At 44.9% G+C, this 17768-nt stretch overlaps 1 protein-coding gene across 1 annotated transcript; it reads left to right on the top strand.

The window, feature by feature from the left end:
• The first annotated feature begins 1309 nt into the window (after positions 1 to 1309).
• On the top strand, positions 1310 to 13234 carry LAMP5 (lysosomal associated membrane protein family member 5). Its single transcript, XM_035110086.2, has 6 exons — positions 1310 to 1774; positions 2196 to 2362; positions 3214 to 3345; positions 3757 to 3862; positions 9218 to 9406; positions 12966 to 13234. The coding sequence occupies exons 1-6, from the start codon at positions 1708 to 1710 to the stop codon at positions 13142 to 13144; spliced, it is 840 nt and encodes a 279-aa protein (XP_034965977.2). The 5' UTR covers positions 1310 to 1707; the 3' UTR covers positions 13145 to 13234.
• Positions 13235 to 17768: the final 4534 nt, after the last annotated feature.

Below are 17768 nucleotides of genomic sequence, written 5' to 3' on the forward strand. Positions count from 1 at the left end.
ACTGTTGGTACCTAAAATGTTAAAATATTTACTATGACTATAAAGGTATAGAAGCAAAAAATAAAATAAAAAATGCCATGAGCCTACACAGGGTATTCAAAAGAGGGTCCATGAGACCTTATACAATGTGCTTTTCATGTGTGTTGAGAAGGCTGGGGTATAAGAGAGACTGTCAGGCCACACATTGAGAAGCGGTCTGATTAAAACTGACATCTCATCTTAGCATGCATTCCACAGCCTGGATGATCTCCAGGTTTCTGTCAACCACCACCAGAAAATGGCGGTGGTCACATGGAATCAAGCGAAAAGATGGAAGCCAGTCTACTGCAAGTGGATTGACTTGCTTGGCCTCTGATAGCTAATCCACCACTTATTGCAACCTGTATAGAAAAACTCCCCTTCAATTACAACCAGTCCGAAAGACATTTTAAAAGGCAGTGCGAAATAGTATCAGGTGACTCTGGGAAGTTGTTTGAGGAATCAAGTTAATTTCATAAAATCCACCTACGGTTGAGTTTGGCCTGTCAATAGGGGTAAACTATTTGGTGCATTCCTTCCCTCTGTGTGTGCCTGTGAGAGACAATGAGGTTGGAAGGAAAGATTACTTGCTCCGGTTGGTTTCACCTGAGTGAGGTATTATTTTCTCAGCCCCACCCCCACCTCATGCCCCATCTCATGCCTTCGCTAGTAGTTCAGTCTTTTCCTGTTTCATAAGTATTCATTTTCTGCATTGCCAGATATTCTAGCAAGCTAGCTATCAAGCCAAGCAGACTCAACAATAGAGGTTAATGATAACTTGCTGTCCTCTCCTTGGCCACGAAATCCCCACCGATCATGGGAACTGCAGCAATCGTTCCTTGTGGCTACAATGAACACGCTTCATCGATGCCTCGACCCCTTTCTAAGGCTGTATTTGACTCCGTCGATGTCAGCTGACGACTTCCAATCCTAGCACGCCAGAAGCAGCGCTTTAATTGTTTTGTAGGGAAAGCGCTGCCACCTCCTCCACCACTTCTAAACAGGATCATGGAACGGGAGAGCGCTTTAACTTCGCCTCGCTAGGGTGTGAAATAAATAAAAGAGGCATTGCCTCTGGAAAAGGGATGTCGGGGATGAGGAAAGGCTGTTGGGCTTCGACAATATAAGCCTGAACTGCCCAAAGAATGTAAATGTTGGAGGGGGTGGTGGAATCGGAAAGAGCGACACAACAACAGCTCTTTTTTTACGGTCTTAGGTGAGTACCGCAAGGAAATTATCGAGTTCCCTCCTATATGTCGCTTTGCAATCCGCAGCTAGTTTGGACAGCTAGCTCCGACCTTCGGCTATTCGCTCTCCGACACTGCAACCGCACAGCTGAGGAGAGCGTACCAACGGCGGCACTTCAGCACTAAGTTACTTTGGACAGCTCTCTCGCGACCTTCCTCTATTCGCTCCTCGACACTGCAGCAACATAACTGAGGAGAGCGTGAAGTACCAGGCACTTCAGCACTAGGTTACTTTGGACAGCTCCCGCCGGCTTTCCACGTACACCCCGCCTCCCGCAGCTCCTATTACTCGAGCTTAGGAAAGTGATCGGAGTGCATTCGCCTCCGCGCAAGCAACACTACAGGAAGCGAAGCGAGCGAAGAGGAAAGACCCTTCCAGGAGCAGCTCCCACTCCGCCAAAAAAATATCCAGCTTCATCCCCGCGGGCTCCGTTTTGGAAGCATGGATCTGAGAAGGCGCAAGACCTCCTCATCCAGCCTAAGACTCCCTGTACTGCTTCTATTTCTATGTGAGTATTAATGCCTGCTTTTCCCATGGGGGTGGCGGACGACCAGCGCTACTTTCCTCTGGCGAGTCTGTCTATTTAGTCTGCGCATCACTAGCATCCCTGCTTTGAGGGCCGTCTGAGAAATGGGAAACAGCTATAAGACAGCCCTGCATGTCTTGCGGTTGGTTGTGGGGAGATGACTATGATCTCTCCTTGGTCTTACTGGGAAGAATATGTCGATCAGCGGGCTGGGCTTTCGTTGGGAAATGCCGTGCAGTTAAGAAAAACAGGTAGTTTCCTACCCACATCATCAGACAAAAAACTGACCGCTGCCTGATTGAGTTGAATAGGTCTTGGTCGCTAACAAATGCGCAAAGGTTTGTAGCTTAAACCTGAAAACCATGCCCCCTCCTGACTGTGATCTCTTATATATAAAACGCAGTGGCCGGCAGCGGAGCAGAACAAGAAGTGGAGAACCTCTCCGGCCTGTCTTCGAACCCCGAAAAAGCTATTTTTGTAGTTCGCGAAAATGGAACTACTTGTCTTATGGCGGAATTCGCGGCGAAGTTCATCGTCCCCTATGACGTGTGGGCCAGCAATTATGTAGATGTAAGGATCTTGCGCACGAGCTCTCTCTTGACCCATGTCTCTCCAAACACGCACGGACGCACACCGACTCCACCAACTTTGTGCATTTTGTCATCCAATAAAAGAGCGGGAAGGTTTAGCTTTAGTATTTCTGAAATGTTTGTTGATTTGAAATACTGTGTGACTGAGAGGGAGGGAGAAGCAGGAATAATCTAGAATATGAGGATCCCAAGCATGGTCTCCCTTCATTCTTGCCTGATGTTGCTAAGGTAATGCAGATTCCCAGCTCCCCACCCACCACACACAGAAAGAGAATTAAAAAACAACAACCCACACCGAATTTGCAAGTAGTTAAGCTTGGAATGAGAAAAGATTGTACTCGGAGAATAAACGCCCCCGCTCTCTCGCTCTCCCACCCCAAGAAATGTTGGCTGTATCTATTGCTGGGGGTTCTTGGGTTTAATGCTTTTATAAGTGCATAAAACTTGCTTTTTCACATGGGAGTGAAAAGATATCCGACCATATCTAACTGCTCATCTTGATCCTCCGGGACGGGGAGTCGGGTGGTGATGGAGAGATTATGGGCAATTATTCTACCCTGGGTGTGACCAGAGAAATCCGCTCATTTCTATGAACCTGCGCACACCTGTATTCATTCCATCTGTTGTGGGCTGTTGTTGTAGCAGCATCGGGGGAAAGGGGGGATGGTGACTCGGCCACGTTTCCCTTGATAGTGCCTTTGAGAGTCTTTTGCCTCGGCTGAAATCCTTAGTAAAGGTGTTTTTTGGGGGTGAGGAGGTCGTTGGACTTCGGAGGGGCGGGAGGTCATTGGACTTCTCCGTTGACTGAGCCTGTTGTGCCCTTGTGTCCAGCTGATCACAGAGCAAGCCTACATCCCGCTTTCCCGGGGAGCAGAAGAGCAGGGGAAATGCGGCAGCAACGAAGCCGAGCTCCAGATTTTGTGGATAGACAGAGCTTACACCCTGCGACTTTACTTTGTCAAGGTAACTGATGGCGACCGCAGGGTCACCCGCGTAGGAGCCCAGATACTCAGGAAGAGTCAAAGGAGTGGGGATGAGAGGCAGAGAAAACGGGCGGTCAAAAAACACCAGGATGGCATTGTCTTTTATTTTTCTAGTTCGTACAGTATCCTCACTAAAGGCCCAGGAAGCGGTTCTTTCTCCCGCCGCTTCTAAGTTCTTTCACGCCTTGACAGATCTGAGAAATCGAGCAATATTTATATTTATTGGGAGGGCGCAGGGTTCCCAAAGCTCAACCAAAATTCTCACCAGGCCGAAACGGGATGCGTAGGGTCCCAAGGGGAAGCTTCCTTAATACCAACCGTTTGTCTTTCCGTCTATCTCTCTCTATCCCCACCTCCCCTTCCCCCGTCTCCTCCACCCCGAAATCGACAGGAGGGTCGCAACACCAGCACAGGACCCGAGGCCTGGTGGAAAATGAACAAAGTCCAGTTCGTCTATGACAGCTCCGAGCGCACCTACTTCAAGGACGCGGTTAACCGTAAGTCCTGATGTACTTTGAGAGAGAGAGAGAGAGGGGCCTAGGAAAATCTCGAGAGCTGGGTTGTTTGGTGGCAGTGGATCAGGAGAGGAAGAAGGCCACCTGGAGTTCTCCACCACCTGCCTTGGAAAAGCGGGGAGTGGGGCGGGCGGGCTAGGGTGTTAGGACACAACATAGAGCACAACACAGCGAGACGCAGACTTTGTTTCGTGGGCTCTTCAAGTCCGGATTGCGTCCCCGGCTCTGCTTTCACACGGAGCGTCGCTTCTCTCCGGTTTTCTTTTGTCCGCTTTGCCTACCTCAGGCTAGATCCCCCTACACCCCCAAGCCCGCACTGCGGATAAAAACTGCATCCCTTCACCTCAAACCGCCCTCCTACCCTTGGGTGGATTGCACACATGCCCGGATTTAGGCGCTGGATCCCCGCCTTCTCTCTCCCCCCTCCCCGCCTGCTTTGTTTCTCAGCGCCCTCCTGAAAGGTGGGTTCCTTTCCTGTGCGCAAAACCGACTTATTTCTTCTGCCTTTGGACCGCCTCGAAATGGCGAACAAGGCCACACTTTTCAAGAGTGAACGATTCGACAGTTTGAGATTGCCGATTAGAAGCCGATTTCTGTCCCTTCGGTCAGTTCGGAGTCTTTTGAAACGAAGTGGTGACGCGTTACAAAGAACCGCGGGTGCAATCTGATGCCCATTTACCTGGGGTAAGAAGACCCGTTCAACTCAATGGAGTCTACTGAGTTGACATTGCCTAGAATTGCATTGTACGGCTGCGATCAAACTGAACTCAGTAAGGCTCACTTTGTAAGGAAACGTTCTTACCATCGGGCTGCAAGTCTGGTCTATGCGCACCTTTCAACAGATAGGACTAGCTACAATTGTTTCTCCGAAGAGCAAAGCAATTAATTAATTAAATGTAAATACAAAAAAAAAAAACCACACCTCCGATAGAGTTGTCTTTCAGGCGTGTTAACGAGAAAGGGCAAAATTAAAATCAAAAACCCAAATCTACATGTTACTACTCATCGCAAGAAGGAAAGACCACATCGGTTATTTACAGCAACATGCAAGAACTAAAACAGAGGGGGAAATATTATTAAGAAAATGAAATGTGCTCTTAACTCACAAATTAACATTGGTCTCCATTGGTAAAGGTGATCCGATGAAATAGATGGATTTGCTGCCTACATGATCTGACTCTTGTACCTATAGTTTAGGCTTTGTGTGTAAAGTATTTTTGAGTTTTACAGAATTGGGTTTGCAGGTATGGGTGAATTTCATGCTCTTATTGCAAGCACTTTAGAACGTAGAGACTGGGCTCCTAAACCTGTCTTCAAATGTAAATAACAAAACCAGCTCCTATTTTTTTCTTGTTATTGCTTGGACTTTGAGACTGTTCTTTCTAAATGCTCTTAAAAAAAAAAAAACAGCAACCCGAAGCCACCTCAATGTTCCCTTCACTGAAATGGTGGTGCTGACTGCTTCATCCGGACTGCATCCAAATGCCCGCCTAGAAGATGTGGCCAGCTTTTTGCTTCATTGCTGTAGTTTGTTTGTTGAAGATGATTCTGTCTCATTTTCTAGCATTACTCTCTCAACCTGATCTTAGATGTTCTCCTGCTGCCTCTATTTGTTGCTGTGTATATCTGCAGTGCAGGATAGTTCTGCAAGAGATTGTCTGTGGCTCCCCCCCCCCACCCTGAGATCCTTATTTTTTTCTTTTGTCGCATTGAAGCAAACAAAAGTCACATCCACTGTTCATAAATTTCATCGCTTTTGAATAATTCCTGATATGCAGAAATTTGAAGCCAAAGTTTTATTTATCTCCTTCCTAAGTATAAAGTGTGCTGAAAGTCATATTCATTTTAAAATAAAGTATATAGGAGGGAAATCATGATTGATTTTCAAAAGGGTCTGAAACTCCTCCTCGCCTCTGCACTAATAAATTTACTGGGAATTGTCATCACATGCAATCATAGATTAGCCATGGGTTTATTTTTATTTATTTTTTAAAAAAGATTTAATTTTTGAAGGTTTAAAGTGCAATCTTAGATGTTCCTACTCAGAGGTAAGTCTCATTGACTTCAAAAGAATCATACTCCCAAGTAAATGAGCATAGGATTGCAGCCATAGGGTTCAATCCAGAGAAAGGAGTTCAGTGGGACATAGGTGCATAGGCTAAGCAGTTATGTGTCGTTCATTTTAATACTCATTTTTCTTTATTTTTGAATTTCAGCCCTTCTTATTAAGCTTTATGGATTCACTTTAATCATATGAACACCATGCACATTTCACTGTCATTATTCTTACTTAAAATTAAGCACATTTACAAATCTGTATATGCTTCAGGTCTTATTTTGGAATATTATCTCTGATTATTGATTTATGTACAGTTTTGCTCAGAGTGCTGTGCTATGAGAACCAGTGTCGCAAATGGTTAAATGGTTGGATATTGGGTGTACGGATTCCAGGTTCAAATCCTGCCTCAGCTGCAATGCCTACTGAGTGGCCTTGGGCAAGTCACACACCCTCTCAATCCTATCTCACAGGGCATGTCCATGGCTAAAATGCTGCCCGGGGAATATACAAATAGAATAATCCTCAGGGGACACAGCATGAGTGATGGCACTTTGAGTGATGCTGGCCTGTGGGGATGCCTTCAGCAATGAAAATAAGAAAGAAAAACGAGTGATATGCTGAATTTGTAGAGATGAACCTAGTAAGAGAAAGATGTTGCCAACACATCTCTTCTGGCAAAGCTGCACATCTGCTTAATAGTTGGTATTCTTTAGCATAATAATCATAGTTGCTGCCATAGCAAAAACACATTAGTCTTCCAAGTGCAAAAGACCCCAATAGGGTATACGGACACACACACACACTTTATGATGATTTATAAATATTCTGACAAAGTGGGTTCTTTCTCCATAATTCCCCAAGTGTTGGCAATTCTGCACATGGATATGTCTTCATTTTTAACCTCCACCCCCCCTCCCAATTCATCATCATTGACAATAACAAGACATGTACCATGAATGTCCTGGAAAGGGTTCTTGCCTTTTCCACTAACCTAGAAAGTTGTAGGAATTTTGGGTCTCACCAGAGTGTAAAGAATACATGAAGCCAATGCACTGTGAAGTGGATGAGAGAGCCCTGCCTCTGTCCTCAACCAGCTCTGGGAAAGCAAGATTTTCTGGCTATTAAGCTGGCCTGACCAATATGAATTGTTTGGGTGGAATCCAGATTTGAAGACGGCAACTAAGGATGCAGTCCATGCCCCATCAGAAAGCTGACCAAAGGACCACTGGAAGTTGCTTAAGTCCACACACCTTTCGTGGTGGGCCTTTGTTCGGTTGGAAGGGGCAGTTGCCTTTTTTAATATTTTCGAATTTTCTTCTATCACTTCTTTTTGGAATTTGGAGACCGAATATGAAAAACCTTTCTTATTATCTTCTTTGAAAATATCCTTTAGCTGTCTATGATGCAACCAACTTTGGAGATGTTCTTTTATTTCTTCATATTCTATCAGTTTTAGTTTCCCCTCTTGTTCAACAAGTAGTTCTCTATATGTTGGCCATTCTCCCTTTTCCCCCAGTGTTTTAAGTGACAGTGCTTCAATAGGTGATAACCACCAGGGTGTCTTGGGTTCTAGTAGGTCTTTGTATTTTCCCCACACTTTAAACAGTGATTTCCTTATTGTATGATCGTGGAACCCTTTATGTATTTTGGCTTTTCCATACCATAGGTAAGCATGCCATCCAAACCTGTTATCATGTCCTTCCAATTCTGTTATTTCCCCCCCTTTCTAACTTGATCCAATCACAGATCCATACTAGGGATGCAGCTTCGTAGTACAATTTTAAGTCTGGAAGTGAGAAGCCACCCCTTTCTTTCATGTCTGTTAATTTCTTATTTTTTATCCTTGGCTTTTTCCCATTCCAGACATATCTTGAAATCTCTCTCTGCCATTCTTTGAAGCATGCAGTCCCCGTTATTATTGGAATAATTTGGAGGAGAAACAACATCCATGGAAGCACATTCATTTTTATAGTTGCAATTCTTCCCATTAGTGAAAGGTTCACCCTATTCCATGTTTCCAAATTTCTTTTAATTTCATACCAGGTTTTTTCATAATTGTCTTTAAAAATATTTATATTTCTGTTGTTATCCATACTCCTAGATATAATGAATTGAAGAAAATGTTGAAAATAACATTTTCTAAACAGAAGAAGAAGAAGAAGCTTTTTTTGTTAGGCATTCTAGGCCAAGATCTACCAAAAGAGAAGATGACCCTATTCATGTACATTACAACAGCGGCGAGAATTTTGATAGCACAAAACTGGAGAAATACCAACTAAAGAACAATGGCAAGAAAAACTGATGAACTATGCAGAAATGGCAAAACTGAAGGACAGACTTTGAGAAAATGACAACAGTGACTTTGAAAGAGAATGGGAACCATTCATAGTATATTTGCAGAAACAAAGGAAGACCATAGATTTGATGGCAGGATTTAAATAAACACTCCCATCTTTATTAACAAAAATATGTAGAAGATGAAGAAATAATATACCGTAGTATATTTTTTAGCAACAGTAGTGCGAAAGAGGGGGGAAATAAATCAGAAGTGGAAGTTGGGGGGAGTCCAGGAGGAGAGGGAAGAGGGAATGTAACATGAATATTATGGATATGTGACATATGTAATAATTGAAAAAGAAAATGGAATAAAAAATCAATTTTTATGAAAGAAAAAGAAGAATGGGAGGTTGTAGCCTCTGTCTGCCCCTCCTCCTGTTAAAGAGATTGGGGTGTGGATTCTGTCCGATTCCTGGACGTGGGCTAGGGCCATGCCATGACCCCAACAGGGACCCCTTGGGGTGACCCTATTTGATGTAAGTCATAGGGCTCCCCCTATTGGTGGTTTACCCTTAGATTGACTCCCTGAAGACAGGCGGGAGTTGAGATATAGCCTGGCACCACCCAGTGCCTAAGCCAAACCGCTCACATCTGTAACCAACAAAGTTGTAGCCTATTTAATCCCATAAACAAAAATGCTCATGTCCATGTGTTTATTAATCATCAGGGAACTGTAGGTCATAGGGCCTTGGCACGCGAGTGCTGCTCTGCCAGCAGACAGGGAGATAATGCCAGCAGGATGACACTTCCATCACTGAGGTGGTCCCCTAGCAGTGTTCCACCAGTGAAATGGTGGGGGGGGAATGGGTCATGGTGGTAACAGGCTTAAGTCTGGTCAGTGAAAGCAGGGGAGTTGTTGCCTCTTCAAATAGTAGGCATCATTGAGGATCGCAGGCCATAGGAGTGGTTCTTATCCATTGACACTTCTCTTTTTTTGGCAGCTGGGAAACACACATCTACCACACGCCATCTTTCTGCTTTAGTCACCCCAGCTGGGAAGTCTTATGAATGCCAAGCTCAGCAGACAATCACCTTGACCTCCACCGACCATCAAAAATCTGTAGTTCTCTTGCTGTCGGAGGTCCGCCTTCAGCCCTTTGACATCAGCTCTGATTTCACCTTCAGTGAAGGTAAGGGTCTTGCTGGTGCTGGGAAATGTTTGGGTACCATTTGGAAAGATGAGGTGGCAGCACTTGACCAGCAAAGCAGGCAGTTTCCATGGAAAGCTGGGATGGGGAAGGGACGCAACACACATTCTTTATTATTATTTTTGAAAGAATAACTTATCCTGTCCGGAATCTCAGACTAAGGCTGTGTCCAAAGAATAGCATTCCTTCAGCTAGGAATAAGCAGATTTTCCCCATCCCATTATTATCCTATAATGGATGCTTTTTCCATCAAGGACCATTGACTCACAGATAAAATCAATTGTGGGCACAAACAAGGGTTCACTAAGTGTGTTAATTTATATCTTAATTGCATTAAAGGTAAAGGTAAAGGGACCCCTGACCATTAGGTCCAGTCGTGACCGACTCTGGGGTTGCGCGCTCATCTTGCATTATTGGCCGAGGGAGCCGGCGTATAGCTTCCAGGTCATGTGGCCAGCATGACAAAGCCGCTTCTGGCAAATCAGAGCAGCACATGGAAACGCCGTTTACCTTCCCGCTGTAGCGGTTCCTATTTATCTACTTGCATTTTGATGTGCTTTCGAACTGCTAGGTTGGCAGGAGCTGGGACCAAGCAACGGGAGCTCACCCCGTCACAGGGATTCGAACCACCGACCTTCTGATCAGCAAGCCCTAGGCTCAGTGGTTTAACCACAGCGCCACCTGGGTCCCTTCTTAATTGCATTACAGGTTCTTAATTTCTAAAAATAAATGCCATAAATAAATACAAATGCTGTAATGGCTAGGAAGATAAGAGCTAAGGAGTTGCCAGGTCCTGAAGATGCATTAGTTTGAGGACAATACTATAATTATTTCTGGAGAAGGAGGCAGGTGAAGACATGCTCCTATTACTTCAATTGAGTAGATCTTATTTACTTCTAGCTTTTTTGTTGGAGCAATAGTACCAGTCACTGGGCTGTATGGAAGCAAGATTCATCAGTGAAGAATCCTGAAAATGCTTAGGGGGGCAGCTGAATAAGCAGGGGGTTGGCACCTGGTCTTTGTGTTGGAGGTGTTGTTCCCAACATCCATTGTAAGGACTTAGTCTGCCCTACATTCTACAACCTGCTTTTCTGTTTAATTTCTAACATGAATCCCCTGCCCTTAGTTTTCCATTCATAGCTGTGACCGAGGATTCAATATTGCTGACTTCTCATAACCAATCATTATTTTGGCAAAATGCCACAGCTCCAAACTGAAAAAGCGGCAATGTCCAAATCCTTTGCTTCACCTTCTTCAGTCCTGCTCTAAATTTTCTGAGCAGTAAACCATTACCAATGTCTTTAGTCAACTGCCTTTCTTATAGTATAGATATGGTAGATACTCCTTTTGTCATAAACTACTCATGCCAGAAAAAATGGAAGGTTTCAGGTTTATGAAAAGTTATGCATTTCCGTGTGATTATATATATGCAGGTGCAGATTTGTTAATTGTTGGCATATGAGTGTCAAAGTCTTATATGCACAGGTAGAAACAAAACATAAGAAGGACCCTGTGGCATTATACCAAGGGTCCTGTTAGCCCAGCACCCACTGTCCAATAGCAGCCAACCAATGGCTTCTGGGAATCCCAGTTGTAGGAAAGGAAGGCAAGAACCCTTCCTAATTTTGACCCCTAGCAATGGGTATTCAGAGGTACGCAGACTCTCAACACAATATTCAATTTGTCTGTCATGGCAAATAGCCATTGCCAGACCTATCCATCTAATCTGAACATTTAGTTTAATCATGTATATTTCTTCCTTTAAAAAAAACCAGTTTATGTATGCTCTATTTTGATAAGTTATAAGTTGACTTGTTTTTAATGAATATTTTTATATTGTTTTGTGTCAACTGCTTAAAGGTCTTGATAATTGGATGGTATATAAATCCTGTTATTTTTTAAAAAGTCCACACTCCTTTAAAAGCTGTCTGGGCCAATCACCATTACTATATCTCCTGGCAGTGAATTCCATAAGTGTTGCAAAAATAAGTTATTTCTACTTTCTGCCCTGAAACTACTGCCCATCAGTTTAACTCAGTGACCCCAATGGTTAATGAGAAGACTGAAGACTAGGGTTAAGGCCTCTTGTGCACCATTTAGGATTTTATGCACATCCGACCTTGGTCACCTGTTTTTCCTTAATGATAAAATTACAAACTATGTCAATTTCAAAGGGAAGGCACTCCAGTTTCTTGATCATTTTGGTTACTCCTTTCCAGCCCTAGTTCAGTACTGTCAACAATGACTCAGTGTCAACAGTGGCATGTTGGGTGGGGGACTGGCAAGACCACACCAGCAGGAAGAGTGGGAGAAGCATTCTTGCATTACTTTGTTCTTTTCAGGGCTGCCCATTAAATGATTTCCTTCCCATTGTTTCCAATGGAAGGGAAATTACTTACAGCAATTCCAGGACTGGCATATGTTTCTCCCTGTTTCAGTGGCATGTTGGGGGACTAGGAAGGCCATGGATCTTTTCGATCAATGGCTTCCCCCAGTGTCAGGTGTCAGGGAATCTGATCCCCCCACGGTAGGCTGCCAGGAATTCTTCTTCTTCTTCTTCTTCTTCTTCTTCTTCTTCTTCTTCTTCTTCTTCTTCTTCGATCACTCGTAGCCGAGTAAGATTGTCTTCCATAAACACAATTTTAACAATGGGTCCGTAAGTGACTGTGGAGGCCAATTCTGGATCCACACGCCCTTCCACAGTGGGTAGGCAAGGAAAGCTCGTACCAATGTCTTTTATTCAATATTCACAGAGAGAGACTTAGAAATGTAGCCTCTTGGAGTAATGGCGTTGCTCTGAGTAAACTCCACCCTCCTTCTCTCCTCAATCATCATCATCAGCACCCACCTTATGGTGGCCGCTTAGGGCCATTTGCCTCCAAGCCCTTTGCTCTCCTACTTTCAATGTTTGCTGGGTTCTGGAAGAAGGCGGGTCTAGAATGCTTTCTAGTGATAATGTGTCAGCCAGCTGCTCTGGCTCTGTTTCCCCTGCCTCTTCTCCCATTATTTCCCAACTTTGCCCCTCATCTACCTCTGAGCCATGACCATCCACAAACCACTACTGTAAATCTATACTGTCTTCCTCTTCTCTGGAAGGTTCAGGAGGAGGAGGAAGCAATCTCCACCAGTCCTCCGATGATGTCCAGTCCCTGACGCAGTCTGCTCTGACATTCCCTTGTGCAGCCTTCTTCCCCTGCATGTGAACTTCCTGGAGCCATCATGGCCATTGCAGGAAAGAGGATGCTTGACTAGATGGGCCATTGGTCTGATCCAGAGGGATTATACCTATGTTCTCCAAACTGTCCAATTTCTCACTTAACCATGGAGCTCACAGGGTGACTCTGGGCCATATTTTTGTATTCAGTCTGGCTTACGTCACAGGGCTGTTGTGGAAATATTGGATGTGCTGCCTTGAGCTCTTTGTATGGAAAAAAGTACATTTAGTTTCATATAAGCTCATGTTTACTGGTACAGAAAATAACTCTCTCTCTCTCTCTCTGTCTCGCTGCCCCTCCCTGTTTTCTGTTCATTTTTATTGCAGAACATAAATGCCCAGTAGACCAAAGAGAACAGTTAGAAGAAACCCTTCCTCTCATTCTGGGCTTGATCTTGGGACTTATTATTGTGATCACCCTCGGCGTTTACCATCTCCACCTCAAAATGACCGCTAGTCAAGTCCATATCCCACGAGACAGATCTGAGTACAAGCATATGGGATAATAGCTGGCACGCTCGCCAGTCAGCTGAAGCAAAAGCACTTTTTCTCCTGTAGGCCAGGGGCTCCCATGTGATGAAATAAAACTTAACTACTTTATAATGACCAAAAGGCAGAGGGCAGGAAAGGGTGGGGGCGGGGGGCAGCGGGAGCAGCCATTTCTCAAAAGTCAGTACTTCAGAGCTCACAAGGCAACATTTTCTTCTTGGAAGGGCCATTGGTGTAAAATGGCAGCTTCCTTCCCATTCATGTTCTGAGGGAAGAAATTAGGATGGAAATGCATGTTCTGCTCTGAGTACTGCTTGAGATGCTGCTGCTAGGATGGGTTGGATCAGGCATCCCCAAACTACGGCCCTCCAGATGTTTTGGCCTACAACTCCCATGATCCCTAGCTAGCAGGACCAGTGGTCAGGGATGATGGGAATTGTAGTCCAAAACATCTGGAGGGCCAAAGTTTGGGGATGCCTGGGTTGGATCCTATCATCTGGGAATGGAGATCCATAATTCTAATGGAAGGGGTAAGGAAAGAGATATTCCCCCCTTTTATCCTACAGCCCTTTATGCTTCTTGGAAAAAAATGGATGGTAGGCTGAAGGAGGACAGAAACTGCTGAAGATCATCTCCAATCTTTCCATGAATGAAAACCTCCTCTGGGCCACAGTCTTTTTCTTTGAATGAAAGGACTTTTCCCATCCATGGAAAAGCTTCTTTGGATCCAACTCATCATCCTATATTCCCAAAGCTCCAACTTTTCCTATGGGAGCAAAGGGATGGTCAAGGAGCTGGGAACCTAGGATAGCATCCTATGGAGATATTCCCCAAAGAATGATGCCATTTTGAAAAAAGAAACCAAAACACCAGCCAAATCCTGCTCACGTGATGTTAAGCTGTCACAGCTTCACTTCGAGTTCATCTCAACCAAGAATCTATTTCAAACAGGCAGGGTGGGTGGGGGAAGAGAAAAGAATCCATGATCTTAGCTTGAGGAAAATTTGTTTTTTGCTTACTGGGAATGCTTTAGCACCAGAACAACTTTATAGATGTCGCTGCCCAAAACATAAGAGCGTCACGCTATTGTAAGCCAAGTGAGAAATGCTTCTGGGCTGAGCACCTTGCATGTACTGTGATTGAAAAAAAAATGCCTACCACTCCATTATGACTTCATTTAAAACAACAACCACAAAACGTTCATATGACTATGCAGATATCTTCAGGTGTTATAAATATATATCTGTAAATATATATATGGAAAAAACCCTCCCAATAAATCCTGAATTATGTTGATTAATGCAGAGTATTTTTGAAACACAGGCACATATATAAATATGTAAAATAATATTTTATTGGCATTCTTATTCATTTGGAAGTGACCTCTGCTTCTGTACAAATAATGAGATGCAAATAAAATGTCGGGTGGATTTGGTAAATGAGCACCTCGTATTAGTGCTTTCCTTACAAAGGCCTTCGGCAGGTGGAATAAGGGTGCTTCCTTGAGAGAAGCTGACCCCATTCCAGGTCCTCACACTTTTGATGTGGTGAAATAATGCCAAAGAAGGGGAAATGTCGTATATTTTGCATAAGTCACTTTCACCAGGTGTAGGTGGCTCAGATGAACACCACATTTGAAGATCTCCCTTGCGGGATCAGGCTTATCTTGGAACCAAATGACACATTAAGAGCGCATAAGTAGCATGCATAGGATTGGTCACATCTTTTATATATAAAAAGACTGCCACAACTTCAGGTGCTGTTCTGTGCAGACAGTCTACTCTAGGTCACAGGGGTCATCAAACTTTTTCAGCAGGGGGCCGGTCCACTGTCCCTCAGACCTTCTGGGGGGCCAGACTATATTTTGAAAAAAAATATGAACAAATTCCTATGCCCCACAAATAACCCAGAGATGCATTTTAAATAAAAGGACACATTCTACACATGTAAAAACACGCTGATTCCTGGACCATCCACGGGCCGGATTTAGAAAGCGATTGGGCCTGATCTGGCCCCCGGGCCTTAGTTTGCCTACCCATGGTCTAGGACAGGCATCCCCAAACTGCGGTCCTCCAGATGTTTTGGCCTACAACTCCCATGATCCCTAGCTAACAGGACCAGTGGTCAGGGATGGTGGGAATTGCAGTCCAAAACATCTGGAGGGCCGAAGTTTGGGGTGCTTGGTCTAGGACAAAAAAACCCACAAAGGATTTTGACTGGTGGGTGAGACAACCTACCTATCAATCATGTGATGTCATAATGATGTTATATGGCTGGCAGGCAGCCCTACCCGCCTGCCAAATTTGGCCCACAAGGAACAGGTGCTGTGAAACCAAAAAGGTTTCCCAACCCTGCTCTAGCATAAAAACCACATGGGCATTTTTACTGTGAAAATGCATGTGTGGTGTATTAATGTATTTACTCTCCCTAAGCTCTCCTTTCATTTGGAGCTCATGTGAGTACACACACACATGCCTCCACTGTCTGGTGCTGTCATCCCCTGTGCTGATTTCCCATTGAAAAGTGCTCCCTATGCTGCTATCTGCCCTGCTAAAGCTGCTATTTTCAGCAGAAAAATTGTACTGCTGGCACTGGTAATGAGTGAGCCCCCATCTATGAGACACTCCAACCCCTTGGAGGAGGGGGTCTTCCCAATTTCTCGGTGCACAACTCTATTTCTCCTCTTTCCATTCCAACATCACGATGTGTTGTAGAGCACATTGGGACTGAATGGATGGACTTGAAGGTCCGCCCATCCAAAGCGCTTCCATCTCACCTGGGTAAGTTTCATTTTGTTATTCCTTACTGTTCCTCCATACTGAGGAGCTGCATTCGACTTTGTGCTCTTTTATGTGAAACCAGGATCATTTATATCTCTGGAATGGAATACACCACAAGTGGCTTCCTGGGTTTTCCCATGGTGCAAATGTGCCATTATTCAGAGGTACAACGGTGATGGAACAGACAATCTCGTGTCCTCCTTCCAACCCAACGGCTTTTTCGCCTGGTGTAAGAAGATGGGCCTCTGTCAGAAAACAGCTCTCTGGAATGTGCTTGGAGTTTAATGATCAGAAGGTTTTGGTTTCCCCCCAGTTGAAGTTTATTCTACTCTGCTCCTCAAGAGAAAACACACACACACACACACACACACACACACACACAGCTTAAGCCCAGTCAGAGAGGAAACGTCTCAGATTCTTCCTGCAAATTTCTGTCCCTAGGACTAGTGAGTATCTTGTGGCTTTAAGACACTTGAAACCCCTAGCCAGGAAGGAAGTAGGGTACATGGAAGTTACTGAGAATTTTGTCAAATGTTCTGTGTGAGAGAGAGATTGTGCGAAGGCACATTTCCTGATGGAAAGATCCATCCTCAGCTGGGAGGGTGAACAACTCAGAGACTGCTCTGAATGGCCAATCAAAAACCTGCAAGAAGGTTGTGAAGCACAGGCAGAGATGGGTGTGGCTTGGGAACAGGGGTGTGGCTTGGAAGGGTATATGGCTTGGGGGTAGTTCTAAGGACCAGACAGAGAGGGGGGGAGAGTCACATTCATTCCCCAGGTCTGAAATTCTTCACCGCTGTCCTAAGCTTCTCTTTTCTCTCTCCTGATGTTGCCTCAGAGTCCCAGGGGTCAGTAAACTTTTTCAGCAGGGGGCCGGTCCATTGTCCCTCAGACCTTGTGGGGGGGCGGACTATATTTTGGAAAAAAAAAAACATGAACGAATTCCTATGCCCCACAAATAACCCAGAGATGCATTTTAAATAAAAGGACACATTCTACTCATGTAAAAACATGCTGATTCCCGGACCATCTGCGGCCCGGATTGAGAAGGTGATTGGGCCACATCTGGCCCCCGGGCCTTAGTTTGGGGACCCTGCCTCAGACCGACAATGGGGAAGAGTTTGAGATGCAGAAGAAGAGTTTGGAGAAGGGCATTGGCTCAGTGCTGTGCCTGCAGAAGCCCCCAGTTTCAAGCCCTGCAGGAGATCCCTCTCAAAGAGTCACTGCCAGTCAGTGTAGACAGTACTGAGCTCAATGGAGCAGTGATCTGACTTGGTATGGTAGCTTCCTAGACAGGCTCCAGAGCTCCAGGCCTGGAGAGAAAAGCCTTGACAGTGTGCCCTTAATCTAAACAGACTTTTCATTTCTTAGAATTTCTTTTTTATAATTTATCCTTTCTTGGTTCTCTTTCATCTTCTAAGCAGACCTGGAACCCTATGTCTGTTCCCTGCAGAAGCAGGGGAAGATGGGCTCCACAGAGGAAGTGGAACGATGCCTCTAAGTCTAGTCCCTCAGAAAATTATTTCCTCATTTGAAGACTCCTTCGTGGCGCTGTGGGTTAAACCACAGAGTCTAGGGCTTGCTGATCAGAAGGTTGGCAGTTCGAATCCCTGCAATGGGGTGAGCTCCTGTTGCTCGGTCCCAGCTCCTGCCCACCTAGCAGTTCGAAAGCACATCAAAGTGCAAGTAGATAAATAGGGACCTCTCCGGCGGGAAGGTAAACGGCGTTTCCGTGTGCTGCTCTGATTCACCAGAAGCAGCTTTGTCATGCTGGCCACATGACCCGGAAGCTGTCTGCGGACAAACGCTGGCTCCCTCGGCCTATAGAGCGAGATGAGCGCCGCAACCCCAGAGTCGGACA

This window comes from Zootoca vivipara, chromosome 3 (genome assembly GCF_963506605.1).
Source record: "Zootoca vivipara chromosome 3, rZooViv1.1, whole genome shotgun sequence".
In the NCBI taxonomy this organism is placed as follows: domain Eukaryota; kingdom Metazoa; phylum Chordata; class Lepidosauria; order Squamata; family Lacertidae; genus Zootoca; species Zootoca vivipara.

What these genes read in the sequence shown, in the direction of transcription:
- LAMP5 (XM_035110086.2), top strand. Translation starts at nt 1,708, where the DNA reads ATGGATCTGAGAAGGCGCAAGACCTCCTCATCCAGCCTAAGACTCCCT. An exon ending in TGCGACTTTACTTTGTCAAG is followed by an intron (nt 3,346 to 3,756) that starts GTAACTGATGGC and finishes CGAAATCGACAG; the next exon opens with GAGGGTCGCAACACCAGCAC. An exon ending in CTTCAAGGACGCGGTTAACC is followed by an intron (nt 3,863 to 9,217) that starts GTAAGTCCTGAT and finishes TTTTTTTGGCAG; the next exon opens with CTGGGAAACACACATCTACC.